Source organism: Populus trichocarpa, chromosome 2, assembly GCF_000002775.5.
Source record: "Populus trichocarpa isolate Nisqually-1 chromosome 2, P.trichocarpa_v4.1, whole genome shotgun sequence".
NCBI classification, from domain to species: Eukaryota; Viridiplantae; Streptophyta; class Magnoliopsida; order Malpighiales; family Salicaceae; genus Populus; species Populus trichocarpa.
In genome coordinates, this window is record NC_037286.2 from 4991801 (window position 1) to 5010001 (window position 18201).

Genomic DNA, 18201 nt, shown 5'->3' on the forward strand with positions numbered 1-18201 from the left:
GATTATTCTCGATGCACGCACGAATGTCAGCAAAATAATTACTAGCTGTAATTACGAGAAGGAAATTAAAATGATTTTCACATGCACTCATCATGAAGAATCTCAAGCATGAAATGGATCGGAAAGAAAGAAAAGATTTATTCAGCCAACCCAAATTGCAAGTTTCAAACACAACTAGGACTTTATTGAAAATATGATAGCTTAAGTTGAAAATCAGCTCCTCCTGCGGCCCTTGCACCACAACTGGTACAGGGAAATTATAGTTTTTTTGTGACGCAAAGGGCCCACATCAGCATACTCATATTAAAACATTGACAAATCATGATACGATAGAACTGACGATTGGGATTAGATATGCAGAGGCAAGATTATATTAATTTGAAATAGTAAATAGGATAAGCTGACAGATAACTCAAAGGTCAAATACAATGTCACCATCAATGTCTTAAAGAATACTTGAATCTATTACTTCAACCCTTAAAGAAGTTGTTAGTCTTTCAAAACTTTCACTCACAAACAACGGCCACTGAGACGAAACTCTAAAAGCTTCCATTTCTCTGTTACGATTCTCTAGTTGCAAGTGCAAGCTTAGACATTGAAGAAACCCTTTTGTTGCCTAAGACCTAGTTGTGAAAGAAGAGCCAAGAATCATCTTAAAAAATGAAAAGGACCAGAGAAATAGAGAAGGGATCAGAGATCAAGTCTGCAATTGAAGAACTTTCGATGCTGATCAAACTCAAGCCTACAGGTGACAATCACGATAGGACTACTGTTCATATACCCACAAGGCCTTTTATGTATGTCTGCAACCTTGTTATTCAGGTTCTTGGTAATTAGTTTCTCTTAATTCTATCTCTATCTACTTGTTCATTCAAGACGTGCAATCACCTTGACTTTCTCTCTGTGTCGTTCTGTTCTTGTCTCTATGAAGATAAGATAGGCCCAACAATGACAGTTTTGAGACAAGATATTGATCAGAATATTCAGGTAAAGAAAGAAGATTGCAGCCCAGTTTAAGTGTTTTATTTTCAATTACTCTTGTGACAAAACACCCCTGATCTTGACATTTCAACAAACGTGCTCTCCGAGGCTTCATTGTTTAACCAGACTAGGTTATTACTGTCCATGTTCAACATTTGTCATTTTCCTTTCCGAATGCTAACAGAACAGTGGTTCTCTATTCTCTGTATTTTTTTCCCTTTGTTTCATTTGTAGAGATTGAAGATGCTATGTGATTCTGATCCTTCAATGTACTCCAATTTGGTTGAGATTTTAAAGAAAGAGGCCGATGAAGGCGGTGCAAGAAAGGGTGCCAGCTGCAGTAAAGCCTCTGTTTGGCTTGCCAGGTATAGACAATTATCAGTTATAAAGTGATGCAAATCTAATCCCTGCCGCGGACGATTTGTTTATTTTTAAATCAGAGGCACGCATTAGTTATATACTTATTCAATCAACAATAACAGCTTGCAACTTAGTGGATTGTGTCAGTAACACTGATATCAACAGTATAATTAATTAGTTCAACTTGGCAGCTCTTGAACATTATTCTCAGTAATTATCTAGCCTAATGGCCGACAAATCGAAATCGAGAAACCCTTTTAATTGCCGGTTCACTACAATGTTAATTTGTTTGTTTCTGCAAAATGCAGACACATGCTGCTACACTTCTTTTTTGTTAACTTTAGACCTTCCAAAACTGAAAACTACTCGACACAGCTTAGCACCTACCCTGCCATAATCTGGATTGGCATGCTTGATTCCATCCATGCTGTGATGGAGTGTTAATTTAGGGTCAAATTAGAAAGTTCTGATCCAGGTTCTGTTCAATTACATTTATAAACCTGGTAGTTGGACGTCTAACATCATGGCTTAGGCATATTTCATCAGATGCATCCTCAGTATTAATTTAGATCACAATGAAACTCATTTTCCTCCCCAGATCCTTGGATTTTACGGTTGCTTTGTTAGAAAGGTTAGTGGCGGATCCTGGTCAGGAAATGGAGAAACTCGTGGAAGAATCTTACAACATCACTTTAAAGCCATGGCATGGTTGGATTTCATCAGCCGCTTATAAAGTACTTATATGAGCCTTGTTACTTACATTCTTTGTTTCACAGAACTTAAACACTGCTGCTGTAACATATGGGATACACGTGTCATATTAACTACTGAAACCAATCTTGAACTGACAAATTAATAATGTTTTGCAGGTAGCTCTTAAATTAGTACCTGATAATAAAACCTTGATTGATCTGCTCATGCCAAAAGACGAAACCTACGACACCCTTAAAGAGGATGTGCAAACATTGATCTCACTACTTGTGCCTTTTTTAGAAGAGATCCACTCTGTTCTGGTAAGCCACCAAATTGATGTGTCCTGACCTTTATATAAAGTGTCTCTGCTATGTTTCTGGTTACTTAGATCATTTCTTTTCTTCCATGTCGGAGATATTGTACGGGTTGGATAGGTTGAAGTCCACTTAAGGTGAAAACACACGAAGATGGGCGAAAAAACACACGAAGAAAGCAAAGCAAATTTACAGAGTTTGTCTTTTACATAACTTCTAGTTTTCTTCTTAGTTTCTTTCGTGTAACTATGAGTTTTGTGAATAGCTGATCGAGTTATGTGGGAAATATGCTGTAACACTAACTTACTGTAATGTCCACAAACTGTATCTTGAAAAAATGTCCATATCTGGCCGGAAAGGCATTTTGTTTAGATTTCTCCGACCTGATCATCATAGGATCGGATCTTTTGGATGAGCATCCGACGGTTATTTTTATTCTCAAAAGTTGAAGCTAGAAAAATCATGTAAGTAGTTACCCTGGCCTCTTCCTCCCTCGTTAGCCCTTCAGGGGCTTGTTGTCAGAGTTTGTGTTGAGCTCCTAGCAACATTCCAAGAAAATATGTCTTCAAGCGAAGGTATCTTTGGTATGAGAGCTAGTGAATTTTTCCATTGCTGCGTCCTTCCACCTGATCATAGCCAGCAGTGGACTTCGTACCCTATGCAATTAGATTGACAAATTGATTACGTACGTGATGTTGCATGGACAGATTAGTTTGTGATGCTCTCCTGGTAAACACAGCCTTTATAGTCCGAAGGTGCTGTAAATCCATAAGCAACGGAAGCTCTTCTGAAGAAAATTCCTTGACTCACCATCCACGGTATGAAATATAGACAAATTCAACAAACCATTTGGAACGTTAAGCAGAAAAATTTTCACCACCTTCCTTCCTCTTATTACTTGGAAACAAGTCTAGTTATGTGATTGCGAAGTGAAGAAAAATGAATTTATCCTCGAGTACGTTTCTTCCAACTCTCAGCTACCATGACTTTTCCTTTTTCTTCTTTGTTGCCTTCATTCTTATACGAAAGTTAGTGACCAACTGTAATACATTCAGCTGGTGGCACAAATTGAATACTTTCAAAGATACCAGCAGATCAATTCCCAAATGAGTGTCATTTGAATCAGAAGACTTGTGTGGTAGATCATGAAGCGCTATCAGTGCTACAACTAAATCCGCATTACTCGCTATGGTTGCTCGGTGAACCATGACTTTCCTTTCATCCAAAAAATTGTCCAACTTGTCTGGCCCTGCAACCATGGCCCCATAAAGAATATTTGGATTTGGCTCCTTAGAGGATAACCATCTATCTCCCTCTGGACAAGAGTAATTTTGATCATCCCAACGGATTGATGCAACCCTATGGTGTACTTGGGTTGGATATTTGTTTCCAAAGCCTACCATGTAGCTCATCTTCTTTGGATTATCTCCTAGCATGTAATATACCTGAGAAAATAAGAAATAATGAGACAATTTGAAAGGTCCGACCTGCAAAATTCAACATTCTGGCACTATAAATGCTTGCCTGAGACATGGACAATCTTCGCAACATTTCCAGAGAGTAAAACTCACTGCTGCAACTTACACCTGATCTACGCAGAAGTTTAAGGCAGTTACTGTATAATTTGCTAAGGAAAGATGCCGTAGCAGAAAACTGGAGTGGTTCACCATGATGTGGCCTTGAGGATCGACCCACCTATATCAAGAAATAGGCTAGGGATATAGTGATCAATGAGATTGTTAGGCATTTGCACATATATCCACTGAAAAGCACATATATGTTGGAAACTGTGTTTGATCATGATTTTACCTGGTGTCCTGTTGTATATTTCATTAGAAAGATAAGAACACATGAGCAGATCAATCTTATTTGAAGAAGATCCTAAAACAAATAGTCCAGCTTACGGTGAAGCACGGGTACCGAGACTAGTACGCACCAGCTGAATATATCAAATAGCCCATTAAATTTCAAAGGCCCAAGATCTCTTAAAATTAAAAGGGCCTGGAATCCAAATGCAAAATGGGATTGTGGAGCTGTGCAGTTCAAAGTAGTGCAGATTGAACGTAGATCCCATGTTCCTGCTGATTTATCAAAATTTGATATATGAAAGAATACATTGATATGAATCAACGACAAATTGATTCAGAGCAGTTGGGCCTTTGAGTTTAAATGGGCTATTTGAACTTTGAAGGAATCAAATCCAGTCTATTAATGGCCTATTTGGTTATTTGATCTTCTTCCCCTCTTACCATCTTTCTAAACATAATGTTCAAAATCTGAATCTTAGTTTAGTATCATTTAACAACACGATTAAAGAAATTTCAAGCAGAGCAGCTGTGTGTTGGATTTCCTCTACAGTAAACACCGCAAAACAATTTCACAGTCTCTCTTGGTGGGTTTTTTGCTGTCAAGATTTCTATCTGGGTAATGTTTGATTTCCAATTCCAAGGTGGAAAATCTACCTTTTGACTTCTTAAACTTAGAACTTGACTTGTTGAATTGAATCAAAATCCGTGATCCTATTGTTTAATATCGTTAAATCCTCATCTGGGTTTGCTAGATTTCGCTTTGCCTAACTTTTTTGATCAATTTATAATCTTTTCCTCTCTCTTGTTATTTTATTGTGCTTAGAAAGTTTATGATCCCATTACTTTAGCTTCATACGTCCAAATCCCCATCTGGGTATGCTTGATTTTGTAGTATCATGAACATATATGCAAATAATACTAAGGCTTTCAAATCATATCCAAGAGGTGATTTTGATTTAGAGTCAGGAACCCTTAGAAGGTCCCGAAAATCGAAAAACTCCTCCCTGCACCCTTTCAAAATGATCAAATGTTTTGCTAACCGCCTTAATTACTTTTACAAATTGCACCCATTTCTTTTATTCTTCATTTCATTGTCTTTTGGGGTCACAATCCTCATTGTTTTATTTCTATATGAGAGCCGGCACCGAACAATGAATGATTTTGGAAAACTCGATTTGGGGTTGAATGATTATCCATTTGCTAACCTTAGTAATCTTGTAATGGTTGCTGGACATTCGGTTTATACTAGTAGTTGTGGGAAAGTTGATAGGGAGGATTCTTGGTTTTTGGAGTCTTATCAGAAGCATCCCGGACAGGCTGCTACTTTTGTGGCTCATATTCAAGAGGGAGTTGAAATTGTTTCGAAGGATGATGGGGCTTTGCTTTTGTTTAGTGGTGGTGAGACTCGTAAAAATGCTGGTCCTCGTAGTGAAGCACAGAGTTATTGGGCTGTTGCTGAATCAAAAGGATGGTTCAGTGAGTTCTTCTGCTTCTCTAAGTTCATATGCTGTTTGATCGTTTTTTATTTGATTACAATGCCTCATAAACTTGGATTTAATATGTCTTTGTGTTTACTGCGATTTGCATAAAAGCGAACAATGTTTGCCTAGGGCGATCTTTGAATTTGTTGTTGTTGATGAGTCCTGAGGGAACTCCTAGGCAACTCAACTGAATAATGAAAACCAAATTTGTGTTTCGTGAATGATTTATCTGATTTGGTTTCTGACATAGATTTTACATCCTGATGGCCATGTTTTTAAAGGGATCCATGTTTGATTGCGTTAGTATCATCCTTGGAATTTGACAATTTCTTGCTACTGCCTGATGCACTCATTGTCTAAACCGATGTGTGCTAGGAATCCACAGCTCATAAATGTTGTGAATAGCACACAAGGCGTGTGCAACTATTTAAAGGTTTCAAACCATCTGATCTTGATTTTACTGTCATTAAAATGTGTGATTGTCAGGTAACGAGGAAAGTGTGAGATGGAGGGCATTGACCGAAGAACATGCCAGAGATAGCTTTGAGAATCTTCTCTTTAGTGTGTGTAGATTCCGAGAACTTACTGGAAAATATCCCCAAAACATAACTGTAAGTAAATGGTTTCCAAATGTCTTTTCTTTTGGTGCTGTGTGAATGACCCTGATTGAGAAAGCAGGATAATGAGTTCAAATCCGTTAACTAGATCGAAAATAAGAAGTAACTGAAGATTATATTAACTCTACATCCAGATCTTCCCAGCTTCTTCTTTCTATACCATCAAAAAGAAAAAAAGCAATAAGAATGTAGAAGTTTAATTCATTTTGCTTTTGATGTGGATTGTCAATTCTAATTTTTATCACATTTGTGGTCTAGGTCGTTAGTTATGATTTCAAAGAGGAAAGATTTGCAAACTTGCATCGCTCTGCAATTAGTTTTCCAGAGTCCAGGTTCTTTTATTCAGGCACCCCAGCCTCATCAACTTCCAAAGAGGCTGCTTTGAAAGGCGAATCATTGGTGAGATCTCAATTTCAAGAAGATCCTTATGGCTGTAAAGGTTCTCTCTGGCGTAAAAAACTAGGGCGTGATCCCTTCCACCGGTCGATTCCTTATCCAAATGGTTGTCCTGAAATTAAAGATCTATTCAGATACTGTGGAGAAGCTCCTTATCCAGGTTACCTCCCTTGGGCGTAGAAAATATTAATCATTTCAACCATAATATGCTGTCTTAGTCCATAATATATGATACACCAGCAGAACAATCACAGAACAGATGCTTGACTTGGCAGTATACCTTCTTCGTGTTAATTTTATTTGCTAGAAATTATAGAAAGACAAGGAGACAGAAACTTTTTGCTGCTTTCAAATTTTGTTATCACATTGGCCATGGGCAAGTGGCCCAATAAGATATCCTACCATGCATTTCATGTTGTTCTTGGGTGACAAAATCAACTAGAGCTTGTACAATTTGCATATATCGGATGAGCAGCCTTTTGCTTTGTCCTTTCTGGGTGGTAGGATAAACAACTTACAGAACCAAGTTCGAAATATACTTTACTTCGACAAAGCATTCAATTAACCATCCTATTTGTTTCCTCTTTGCATCAGCCTTGAATTCCATGCATAAGCAGCTCCTTGCATGTAATTAAAGAAGATTAGTTCAAGAAAACCATAGTAGCTTCGTGCCTGAATAAACCCTACTTACCTTGTTTGCCAGCTTGGATAGGAAACTAGTGATATGGTTAGAGATCTTAGGTCTGCAGTGACCTTAAACCAGGGGTATGTCTTTTGGTTACGAGGGCATCAAAATCTTATGGCTATTCCTTGATGCAGTATCGAAAATCTATTATCCGTAATGCCATCACTACAGCTTGGATTAAAAATTTCTAGAATGTAAACTGTTCATATATTTTTTTTATCATTTGGAATATATTTTAACTGTTTATATATGAACAGTAAAACAGGTTAAATTCGTGGTTTAGATTAAGTGATTAATGTGCAAGGCAAAGATCAGGCTAGGGGAGGCTCGTTCCATTTTCTTGGCAACAAGTACAAATGGCATGCTGTTTGTGTTTTTTTTATAAAAAAAAATAAACATGGACAACCCACAACTTGCTGGCCAGGTGTTGGGCCTGGCACTTTCATTGTTTTTTTTTCTTTATTGATGATTTTTTTTGCCTCTTGAGAAAAATACTTAATTCTAGATAACTCACCAAATTCGTGAATTAAGTTTTGGAATCCATTAAATTATTTAATTTTATTATATTATATAATAAAAATATAAATAACAAATCACAATAAACTCAATAATAAGTGACAAAATTTCATAAAAATATTAACGAATAAATTTGAAAAAAAAAAACCCAAGGACTCCTGGGCGTAAGGTAAACCTGCCCGCTCGGGCTTTTATTTTTATTTTTAAAGAACAGTCATATTCACAATGTGAGTGCTGAAACTAGGAACACGTGTGTGAACAAATAATTAAAATAAAATAATAGTCTGGTTCGCTATTTATACAAGTACTTAAAACCGAACCCAATTTTTTAATTGTATTGATAATAACCCGTGGAGAATCAATCCCCTCTGGTTGCTGTTTCCAGACGAAGAGAATGAAAGCGCTCAAGACACCCTTTCGTTTTCGGATAACAGGTGAAGCCCCGAGCAATGTCAAGGGAAGAAAGAATATTGGAAGCCCTTATCGAGGATGTGCAGCTGCTTCTTCGACCTGAAACATAGGGCACAAAATGAACCTTGTACGGGCAAATTCAACTAAGCTGCCAAGATATTTATGGATGGATAGAATAGTTCATCCCGTCGCAATTGCAAGCGAATCTGTAAACGCTAATTCAACTAAGGACATTTTTTTAGATAAATCAATTTATTTTCATCATAAATTACTTCTAAAAAACAATTTTTTGATTAAAATTCGATGCAAAACGTCATTATTCACAAACAATATGTTGTAGTTATAAGTAAACAGCGGTTTTATTGGTGATTCAGGATTGAAAACATAAAAAGCATTACAAAGACTGGAAAAGAAGCAAGAGAGGAACCATCAGAAACCAAAAGTTATCACCAGAAGCAACAGAAAATTGCTATGCGGTCCGCATCATGGCATTGGGTTAATCTGATTTAAGAAAAACCCACATCACATGGTTCCTTCTGTTTTACTGCCAACTTTCACTATACATTTTTATAGAAGAAAAACAATAATAAAGAACACCGATAAAGTTTTTAGCAGATTAGATCCATAAGAGAAGGAGAAAGAGGGCTCAGAAACATATGGGTATGAGAAATTTATCAGCACAGATTAAATCAGAGTGGTGCATGACTATCTCAAAATCCTCATCACTGCCCTCTCAACGAAATCCCGCCTTTGAAAATAAAATAAAAAAAAATCAAAACGCAGAATAATAGAGTGATCTTGAGGGAAGGGGAGAGGCTGCCTGCCTATTTACTGAACACTTATGAAAAGCCATAGTGTCTTCTACCGAGAGGTATAGGCTAGCATCGATCGGATATATATAGTGGCAGATCATTTAAGAGAATGAAACCCTAATCCAGCCCTCGCAACTTATAATGACATTCTTACCCTCCATGCTTTGTAGTATTTTCCATTTTGTTTTCTTTTTGGGTCGTTGGTTCCCTTGGGCTCTTAAGTCAAGACTTAAAAGCCCATCAAGCAGCGAGCTAAAGGAATACCTAAATAAATATAAAGTGTTATAGATGCATCATGCCTGCTTCAATTCATTACTTAATTCTTACAAATTGAATAGCAACATGAATAACACTCCTCAACACTTTAATGGCAGGGTTCATGATCAGTCTTTGAACCTCCATAGCTAATGCTTTGATTGCATCCTGGATCATGAAACTAAAATTACTTTATAAAAAATAAATTAAAATAATTTATAAAACATAATTTTCAATTAACTCAATATTAATATTAAAAATTAAAAAAAAATTGTTAAAATATATATATATATTAACTCATTAAATTTGTGACCTGAATTATAAAATTCAGATGACCTTGATGAAATCTAATAAAAAAAAACCAAATGTTAATCATAAATTTGAAAATGATAAAAGGATTAAAAAAAGAGAGAAAAAAGATACAAAACAATAAATAGTGTTACACCTCTGCATCACATTTTCTCTCATTATATCACATATTACTGTGCGCCTGTGCGTGTTAGGCCTATTGACACTAGACAAGCCAGCATGGCAATCTATCGTATCCCGGCCTGTCATATAGAGAGCTTGTGCAGGGGTGAAAGACACTGGGCGAGCTCGCGTCCCCTCGCGCACTAGGCCTTTTGATGCAGGACAAGCCAGCGTGATAGCCTACCGTGCCTCGCAAAAGCAAGGCCTGCGCATTTTGCTTTATTTATACGAGAGTCGAGTCGAGATATCTGTCGCTACGAGTAGTTTAAGGTTTTGTTTATTTGCTGAAAAATATTTTTTTAAAAAAATAAATTTTAGGAAAATAAAGTATTTTTTGATGTTTGATAATATAATAAAATATAAATTGGAAAATACTTTTCAGTATTTGATTATATCACGGGAAATGAGTTGAAAAATAACTTATTAATGTTTTATTTTTCTCAAGTTTATTAAAATAATGAGGAACAAATCTTATAAATTAAAAAGTTAAATGAGAATGAAATTGAAAAAAAATATAATTTCATAAATTATCTCAAATAAAATAAATAATAATTAAAATAATAGAGATAAAATCTAAAAAATAAAAAAAAGATGAAAGATGAAGAAATTAAAATAATAATAATTAACATTTCATAAATTATTTCAAAAAAAATAAGTAACAATCAAAAGAATGAGGACCAAATTTGATAGATAAAAAATTTCAAGAAAAAATGATAAGGAAAAAATAAATAACAATTATAAAAATTAGGACCAAAGTTAATATAAAAATTAAATTTTAAGAGATGGAATTGAAAAATAAATATTCAAAACAAAATATATATAGCAATCAAAAGTTTGAGGATCAAATTTGATATAATCAGCAAATAATATGACATTTTTAAATTTTTCACAATTTCTGAAAAGAGTTTTCCGTCCAAATTTTCCAGGAAAACACTTTCCTGAAAACCAAGCCAAATTTTTCTTTGATTAAAAAGTGTTTTTTTGTTGACCAACTTTTCTAATGTCAAACAAACAAAAAAATAATTTAAAAAAATAATTTTCCAAAAAATAATCTCATAAACAAACATAGCATAAATATCACAAAAGAAACATTGCCCCACCACCGAATCTCTGAGGCTATTAGGACATGCTCCTCATACTCAATTTCCTCGGAGCTTCTCGCGTCAAGGTTTATTAGCGAGCCGCGTCGAGTGTAAATACGTCCCTCCACAGCCTTCAAGTACAAGAGAAGCACGCCGCAGGTTCACGGTCATTCTAGTTTTTAAAGTTCACTTTTTAAAATATATTTTTTTGAAAATATATTAAAATAATATTATTTTTTTACATACCAAATCGATAAAAAAAAAATTAAAATTTTAAAAAAAATCAAAAAGTTTAAAAAACACATTCCATCCACTCAAGCACTGACACATTTCCTTGGACGCACCCATTTTGGGTAGTCAATCGCACTCGATCAACCATCTCATCACTAGAGATAATAGTCATATCACCCCTTCGTATTCTAAACACTTACCTGCCACGCACTCTCATCTTTCAACTATTGCCTTGTTACCATTGATTCTTGAAATAAGAGATACGAGCATTCTATCCATCCAATTAAGAGTCGTATCTTGTCAACCGTATATTTGCGGGGAAAGCAAAATCATCTCCATGACCTCTGCAAACCAGAGGCAAAAGAGTATAAAAAGGTATCACTTATCGGTGATGGCACTACACAGAGAAGCTTCATCAATCCATCACTCGCATCAACAAATAAACATGATATTGCTTTTCCGTTTAGAATTTCCTTTGGCACTCGTAAAGGGTCAGAGAATAATCATATTATGTGACATCCAAACATAAAATTGTACCAGTGAATAGTCAGTCATGATCTTTCCGAGTGATTTTTGTTTTGAATGAAAATGCTTGGGTTTTCATGGTGAGCCTAAGCTCGGCAGCAAAAACTTCAATGGGTTTCTATCAATGGTAGAGTAGTATCTATAGAATGTTCTTTGTACATTTCACGGTTATTGAATCCCAAGATTTGGTGTACCAAATAGTTCGCCCCATAAATAAAGCATCATCAAAACATTGCCTTATTTATGGGAAATAGGCCACAGATAAATTTTTGGAGTTCGGCTTACCAAGAACAATGACGCTGCCAAGAAGCCCAGTGAACTCGCAAGCAATTAGAATTTTACTCTGTAATAGCTTTTAATATTATCGGGCCTGTTCTCATTCTAAATGTTGAAGCTTTGGGTTGGTGTGCGGTCTCTTTCCATCAGACAAACCACTGTCACTGACGCTCCCTTCAAGAAGGTTATCGTGTGCTTCAGAGAATTCCCCCGTCCATGTATTCAAGGGAACAAGATAATTGTCATCCTTGGAGCTCCTCCTGCGTTCCTCATGGCGCTTCACATTTTCAGAAATCTCATGGAATGTTTTATTTATTTTTGCAATTCCCCTTTCAACTGGTTGCACGACATGAGAAACTGTATACTTCATGTCATCAGCAATCTGAAAAAAGAATTCGTAGTCAGCAATGTAGAAAGATAGAATGAGGGTACATCAAGGAATTCAATAGTCATTAAAAAAGTGTAAGTGACAACACTGTAGAGAAAATGAAGTTCAGCAATTAATTCAAATCATTACAGAAAAAGAGCAAGTATCTCACAATTTCACTGCTACCAAAGACCACATCACGAACACTCTGGGGAAAATTCAACCGTTTTTCTCTTTCATCATGCCGACCTAGACGTACCCTAGTTGACCTCTCACAATCCCGAACCTCTTCCGGATCTGGAGGAGCTCCTAGAGAGGCATAGTCAGTCATAACAGCGACATTGCGAACACATCTCTCTCCGCGCTTGTAAGGTACAGAAGGGAAGACATAAAGATGCACAATAGCTGCAATACCCATCTGTATCACAAATTCAATATCAGGAAACAAGAACGCCCTCCTAAACTTGAAGAAATTAAGAGGAACGATTATCATTATGATTCAACCAGAAATAGTATTGGACATGAAGACAGCACTGTATTAAGAAGAGTTGATGCATCCCTACTCAGTCCTCCCACATAAAGGTTTATAAGGATGTTCAGCCTCTTATATGGTAGCACCAGGCTTTGATGAGATACTTCAGCTGAAGAATAGCTTTCATCAATGGATTAGGGTTTCCAATTCCACCTACAGAAATTACTCATATAGTGAGACTGCCCCTAAAAGACACTTGTCACTTTTAGTTGTGGAGCTGTGTCATATTGCAGCATCGGCATAACAAACTTATCAACCCTCGCATGCAGCCTGACATGATTCTACGGTAGAGGACACCACACCAATGAATTCAAAAGGACTAGCACTAAATGGATTTCTACTTTAATTTCATTTCCTAATCAAGTTTATGTTTATCAATTTCACTAGTATACCTAATCAGCAATATAATAAATGCATCCACAGTAAATAAATGAATTCTCTCTCTACTATCAATGATCGGTAATAAATGCATTATCAGTCACACCTCAATGCAAATAATGTAGTCTTGTATACGTGTTTTCAGCTCCTGGGCTAAAGCCCCTTTGAAGGCTCCCATGGAGAAAAGAAACGCAATAGCAACACCTTGCCACCATGTGAGGAAAACAATTGACTTGAATGTCAGAAACTTGGCCAGTGGTTTGATTGGGGCCAACTTGTCCTTAATTACAGAATAGAACTGTACAAGGCAGTATAGGGCCCAGGTCTGACTGAAATTAAGGATAACTGCCAAATATGGATACCTGTAAAAAACAATCTCACTCAGATCACAGGCAGATCAAGAGAATGAACTATATTGGTTTTTTTCTAATGATATTGTGTTACATATTAGCAGATATACACAACTGACAGAAAATTACAAAGTAAAACACATCAAGATTTGATTAGTGTTGGAAAAAACTGTTTATGACCACTCCATGTAAGTAGCATGGCATTTGTGGTTAGATAAAACACAATACGGAACATTATCATGTAAGCTTTAGATGCTGAAATCGCTGGTACAATGAATAAAGTCTGTTACCCATATCTCCATTCAAACTTCCCTTCTCCATAAACCCCAAAAGCTTGAAGAGTCATTGCTAGAAGCGCACAGATCAACTTCAGTATCATCTGCACAGTAAATATTCAGCAACTGCCACATGGTTGCAAATGTCATAATAAGGGAAAGTTTTAATTACACAAACAGGTACATACATATTGAACAATGCCAATCTTCACAGCATTATAGAAATCAGCACCAAGATTCCAGTCCCTCAGAAAGCAATTTAAAGGAAAAGGATGTTCAACAACTCCATAAGCATGTGAATCCTCCAAAAGAGGCGAGCTGGGAGTGATTAAGGTCTGACTTTCCATGAATTCAATCGTATTTTCTTCTCCACCTTATATCAGCAAAAACTTATCAAAATAAAATAAGGGAGTGCAAAAATTTACCACGAATCATGGCTATCAAGGATGTTGAGGAATGAGGTAAAACCCCAAATAGCAGTACCTAAGCAGGCTATCAGATATCTCTCAAAGCAATACAAGGCAAAAGCTTCGTAACAATCTCGAATTGCTTCACAGTTAAATGCAGCACTGGAATCCAACAAAGATAAGAACTGCCCATGAAAACAGTAAAGATAAAAAAAATCACAGATCATCAACGGAAATTAACAGATAATCACAACATGGATACTTCAATTTTGAGTAACTGCTACCAAACGGATGCCAAGTCAAGGTGCTAGTTTTTTACACCAAGCCAGTGCTAGTCAACAAATGCTTGTAGGATTTGACATTTCAAAGTGTAAAAAATAACAGGCGTTACTCAAAGAGGTCAACAAAGCAGCATTTAGCAGTCCTGACGTTTGAAATAATGAATTTGCTTATTTATGCTAAAACAGTAACACTACCCTTTCTGGGGATATATAAAGTGATGGTTCCTATCCTTCCCAGGATAATAAGATACATCAACCCTACGAGTTATGTTTACAATAAAGAGCAGGCAAAGCAGACTTTAGCACACTTAATTCATTCAATAGTTTTTAGCTTATGCAGGGTAAGTAGGCTAACACTTTATAAAACTGTCTAGATATCTCTAATACTACAAGGATTAGCAGCAGAGCTTCTAAATTATAAGATTTGCAATAAATAAATAGTGAGCTCAAATACATTACACTCAAAATGCAAGTTACCATTTGCAAATTGAAGAAGGAAACAATGATAGGTTGCTTCTTTCATACCGATTCTAGAGAATAAACAGGAACCATCAGGATGAGTCCAATGAGAAACTTCTGCTCCTGAAATTTAATAATCAAACTCATAGCTATCAATTTTACTAGCCTTACCAAATTAACAAGGGAATAAACAACTATGAGTGTATGAGGAAAGAACAAGGTACCAAAAAATCTATAATTTAAAAAGAAATACGAGAACAAACCTCTGGTTGGTTATATGCAGCTAGGTGCTCAAAGATAAGATACATTGAGAGGACAAGAGCAAGAAGCACAAATATGCTTGCAATGAAGATTGGCCAGCTAACATTTACAACAGTCTCAGCTCCCAGATTTAATGCCCAAACTTTCCCTAATCCGCTTGTGGACTCGACCAACTTGAAAAGAAAAAACAAAGAACAACAAGCCCCTCTCCATTCCATGGAGCAGGACAATACAACTGATGCTACTTAACACGTCCGTGTATGTATAGCTCAACCTTTAATGCTACTTGAATGGAGGCTTTATGTCACCCAAGCATCTGCAGCTAAATACTCTGTAACCATCAACTGTAATATACCTACCGCTCTGCAGATATTTACAGTACTGGAAGGACAAGAACCTTCTGTCTTTTTTTACGTAGTGAATGTCGATCACAACCTAAACCACATACATCATCGTATCAGAAAGAAGCCCAGAAATCACCGAGACTTATCACAGTCAATTTTAGTAAAATGCACAGGAGACCCACATTATGCATATTCAAATGGCTTTCAAAAGATTTATTAAGTGCTATGGCTTATGCATCAAAGTTAACTTCTTTTACATCGCGATTAGCCTACAAAATCATTACATTAAACTAATTACTTTGACAATAAGAAAAGGAACTCGAACATAAAGAAAAGGAAAAAAAATCTCTTCTTCAAGAAAACTAAGTTTCTAATTGGTTTATTCTTAAATCACACAAAACAAAAATAAGCGCCAATACGATTAACGAAATCGGAAAATCAACCAAAACCCTAACATACACAACCACGTTAATCGAATAAACACACGTTGTCAGATACAAAAATCAAGAAAGAGAGAGCTCACTTAGCCTGTCATTAAGAATTAGGGTTCCAAACCAGGTTGTCGAGATTTTCCCGGGAAAATCTGGGGAAATGGGATAGAAATTTTTCCTTTTTATGTTGGTGGTGGTGTTGTGTCAATGAAGTAAAACTGATTTTTGCGTAGGAGGTTGGGAACTTTGTTTCCTACTAGGATTCAAGAGGCTACTGTTACCATGGCATTCAGGTTTTCATATCACGGGTCAGATCAGGAACGTTGATTCAAGGTTAGATGTGGGTCCATCTCTTTAAGAGTAAGTAAGGATTTTGTCTTTTTGGTAGGTGTGGTGATGATATGGGGCTGTGATGCTGGTATTTTGTGACGGGCTGTGGTTTTAGTATGGGATGCTTTGTTTGTCCACGTAAGCATGTGAACGCAGTCGTACGGTAATTGAAATCCATGTCCACGTCAGCTAATAGACTGGTAGGTTTTGGTTGTTGAGATCCATCTAGCCAGTCCAGAGACGGACTGAATATAAGTATTTTTAACCCCCGTTTCTTTTTGTATTTAAAAAAAAATTTAAAAATTTTTAAAAATTTTTTATTTTTTTATTTACTTAAAATTAATATTTTTTTAATATTTTTAAATCATTTTGATGTGTTAATGTCAAAAATAATTTTTAAAATATAAAAAAAATATTATTTTAATATATTTTTTAATAAAAAACAATCCTAACTACATTTTTAAATATGCATATAAATTGTAAAGTGAAATATCTATTTTGTAATAAAAGAAATAATAATAAATTAGTAATTTCACATTTGTGACCTTTGAAGATTTAAAAGTTCGCAATTACATCTTTTTTATAATGCATATCCTTCCATGATTGAAAAATTTTTAAAGCTTACATTTAGGGATATTTTAGTTTTTTTATTTTTAATAAATAGTTAAATGACTCTCGTACCATTGAAAGTGATTTTTATATATCTTACATTGAAGGGCATTTTATATTTGCATTTAAGGTTTTTTTGTAATTAAGAGGTTGGTTTATGGGCAAATATATAATTTAATATATACAAAAAAATATTTTAAAAGAAGTTGATGATGAGTGTATTCCACGTGTCATCATGCAGACAGCTCCCGGGCTATAACGATTGCTTGTGCAGTGGTGTCCAATGGTCAAATGTAGCTTTCCACGGCGTCATTGCAATCTTCTTGGAATTTCCTCTTTAGGGAGGTGGTGCGTTTGGACAAAGACCGTCGAGTTTAGTGCCAATAATCTTTTTTATTTATTTTTTCCTCTCTTGAATTTTATGAATGGTCCACTTAGTTTGGGATATTCGAGTATCGGTTATTATTTTTTGATTTGTAATTTTTGTTTTTAATTTTTTATGAAAATTTTTTATTGATTTTTAATTTCATTATTTAATTTAAATTTTTTTTTTATTTTCAAATTTGGTCCATTTTTTCTTCTTCAATTTTTTCCTCCTCCTTTGTAAACTTTCAATTTCATTCTTCAATCAAAAATTTTATTTTGTATTTTTTAAAATTTATTCCTCATTTTTTAGTGGTTTTTTCTTTTAGTTATTATATGAAATTGATTTTTCCTTTCAATTTTATCTTTCAATTCAAAAGTATAAATCTTGATATTTTTTTTCAAATTTGATCATCATTATTTTAATTGTTATTTTTTATTTTGAATATTTTTATTGTTATTTTTATTTTATCATTTGACATTTGATTTGTTGAGATTTAGCCTTCGAGATTTTTTTAGGTTTCGTGCTTTCAATCAAATGAGTTGGATCACGGGTTTTATAAGCTGGCATGGGTTCACATTGTTTTCTTTTTTTTTCTTTTTCTTCATTTCCAGTCTCATTACCCGACATTGATTATAATTTATTTTTTAAAAAAAGGATTCATGGTTTTTTTTGTCTTTATTTTTGTAAGATTATATTGATCTAATAACATAGCTTGTGTATTTGGCGAGTTAACATAGATGGACCCGTGTATTTTTTTTTAATTATTGTTTTTTTTCTTTTTAAATCATTTAGTGTGGTTGACTTTTTGAAAAAAATTATCATTCAACATTTGATTTGCTGAGAATTGACCTTTGTGGTTTTTCCATACTTGACTCATTTGATCAAATGGCCCAGGA

At 35.2% G+C, this 18201-nt stretch overlaps 3 protein-coding genes and 1 non-coding gene across 7 annotated transcripts; 2 read left to right on the forward strand and 2 right to left on the reverse strand.

Moving 5' to 3' along the window:
- Positions 1-461: 461 nt before the first annotated feature.
- Positions 462-2719, forward strand: LOC7467830 (glycolipid transfer protein 3). Of its 2 annotated transcripts, none has more exons than XM_002300899.3 (6): positions 462-829; positions 932-987; positions 1216-1346; positions 1940-2075; positions 2211-2354; positions 2449-2719. In XM_002300899.3, the coding sequence occupies exons 1-6, from the start codon at positions 661-663 to the stop codon at positions 2482-2484; spliced, it is 672 nt and encodes a 223-aa protein (XP_002300935.1). In that variant the 5' UTR covers positions 462-660; the 3' UTR covers positions 2485-2719. The 2 variants fall into 2 exon arrangements, with proteins under 2 accessions (XP_002300935.1, XP_024450755.1); XM_024594987.2 differs by having other exon boundaries at positions 687-822.
- Positions 2720-4584: 1865 nt separating this feature from the next.
- LOC7467831 (uncharacterized protein C57A10.07) lies at positions 4585-7067 on the forward strand. Its single transcript, XM_002300900.4, has 3 exons — positions 4585-5632; positions 6124-6248; positions 6513-7067. Exons 1-3 carry the CDS (start codon positions 5053-5055, stop codon positions 6828-6830), a joined length of 1023 nt encoding a protein of 340 aa, XP_002300936.2. The 5' UTR covers positions 4585-5052; the 3' UTR covers positions 6831-7067.
- A 1837-nt stretch (positions 7068-8904) lies between these two features.
- LOC112326705 (small nucleolar RNA Z221/R21b) lies at positions 8905-8993 on the reverse strand. Its single transcript, XR_002980635.1, has one exon. It is a non-coding gene; the product is annotated as a small nucleolar RNA Z221/R21b (small nucleolar RNA).
- A 2760-nt stretch (positions 8994-11753) lies between these two features.
- Positions 11754-16253, reverse strand: LOC7467832 (protein LAZ1 homolog 1). 3 transcript variants are annotated; one of them, XM_002302157.4, is made up of 9 exons: positions 16092-16253; positions 15227-15659; positions 15030-15086; positions 14300-14408; positions 14005-14189; positions 13832-13920; positions 13298-13553; positions 12454-12699; positions 11754-12296 (listed from the first exon to the last, which is right to left on the reverse strand). In XM_002302157.4, exons 2-9 carry the CDS (start codon positions 15440-15442, stop codon positions 12015-12017), a joined length of 1440 nt encoding a protein of 479 aa, XP_002302193.3. In that variant the 5' UTR covers positions 15443-15659; positions 16092-16253; the 3' UTR covers positions 11754-12014. The 3 variants fall into 3 exon arrangements, with proteins under 3 accessions (XP_002302193.3, XP_024451640.2, XP_024451641.1); XM_024595873.2 differs by lacking the exons at positions 11754-12296; positions 12454-12699 and adding an exon at positions 12711-12966; XM_024595872.2 differs by lacking the exons at positions 15030-15086; positions 15227-15659; positions 16092-16253 and adding an exon at positions 14982-15003.
- Positions 16254-18201: the final 1948 nt, after the last annotated feature.

What these genes read in the sequence shown, in the direction of transcription:
- LOC7467830 (XM_002300899.3), top strand. Translation starts at nt 661, where the DNA reads ATGAAAAGGACCAGAGAAATAGAGAAGGGATCAGAGATCAAGTCTGCA. An exon ending in CCTTGTTATTCAGGTTCTTG is followed by an intron (nt 830 to 931) that starts GTAATTAGTTTC and finishes GTCTCTATGAAG; the next exon opens with ATAAGATAGGCCCAACAATG. An exon ending in AAGAGATCCACTCTGTTCTG is followed by an intron (nt 2,355 to 2,448) that starts GTAAGCCACCAA and finishes TCCATGTCGGAG; the next exon opens with ATATTGTACGGGTTGGATAG.
- LOC7467831 (XM_002300900.4), top strand. Translation starts at nt 5,053, where the DNA reads ATGAACATATATGCAAATAATACTAAGGCTTTCAAATCATATCCAAGA. An exon ending in TGAATCAAAAGGATGGTTCA is followed by an intron (nt 5,633 to 6,123) that starts GTGAGTTCTTCT and finishes TGTGATTGTCAG; the next exon opens with GTAACGAGGAAAGTGTGAGA. An exon ending in AATATCCCCAAAACATAACT is followed by an intron (nt 6,249 to 6,512) that starts GTAAGTAAATGG and finishes TTTGTGGTCTAG; the next exon opens with GTCGTTAGTTATGATTTCAA.
- LOC7467832 (XM_002302157.4), bottom strand. Translation starts at nt 15,442, where the DNA reads ATGGAATGGAGAGGGGCTTGTTGTTCTTTGTTTTTTCTTTTCAAGTTG. An exon ending in ATATCTGATAGCCTGCTTAG is followed by an intron (nt 14,190 to 14,299) that starts GTACTGCTATTT and finishes TGCTGATATAAG; the next exon opens with GTGGAGAAGAAAATACGATT. An exon ending in AGATTGGCATTGTTCAATAT is followed by an intron (nt 13,921 to 14,004) that starts GTATGTACCTGT and finishes TTTACTGTGCAG; the next exon opens with ATGATACTGAAGTTGATCTG.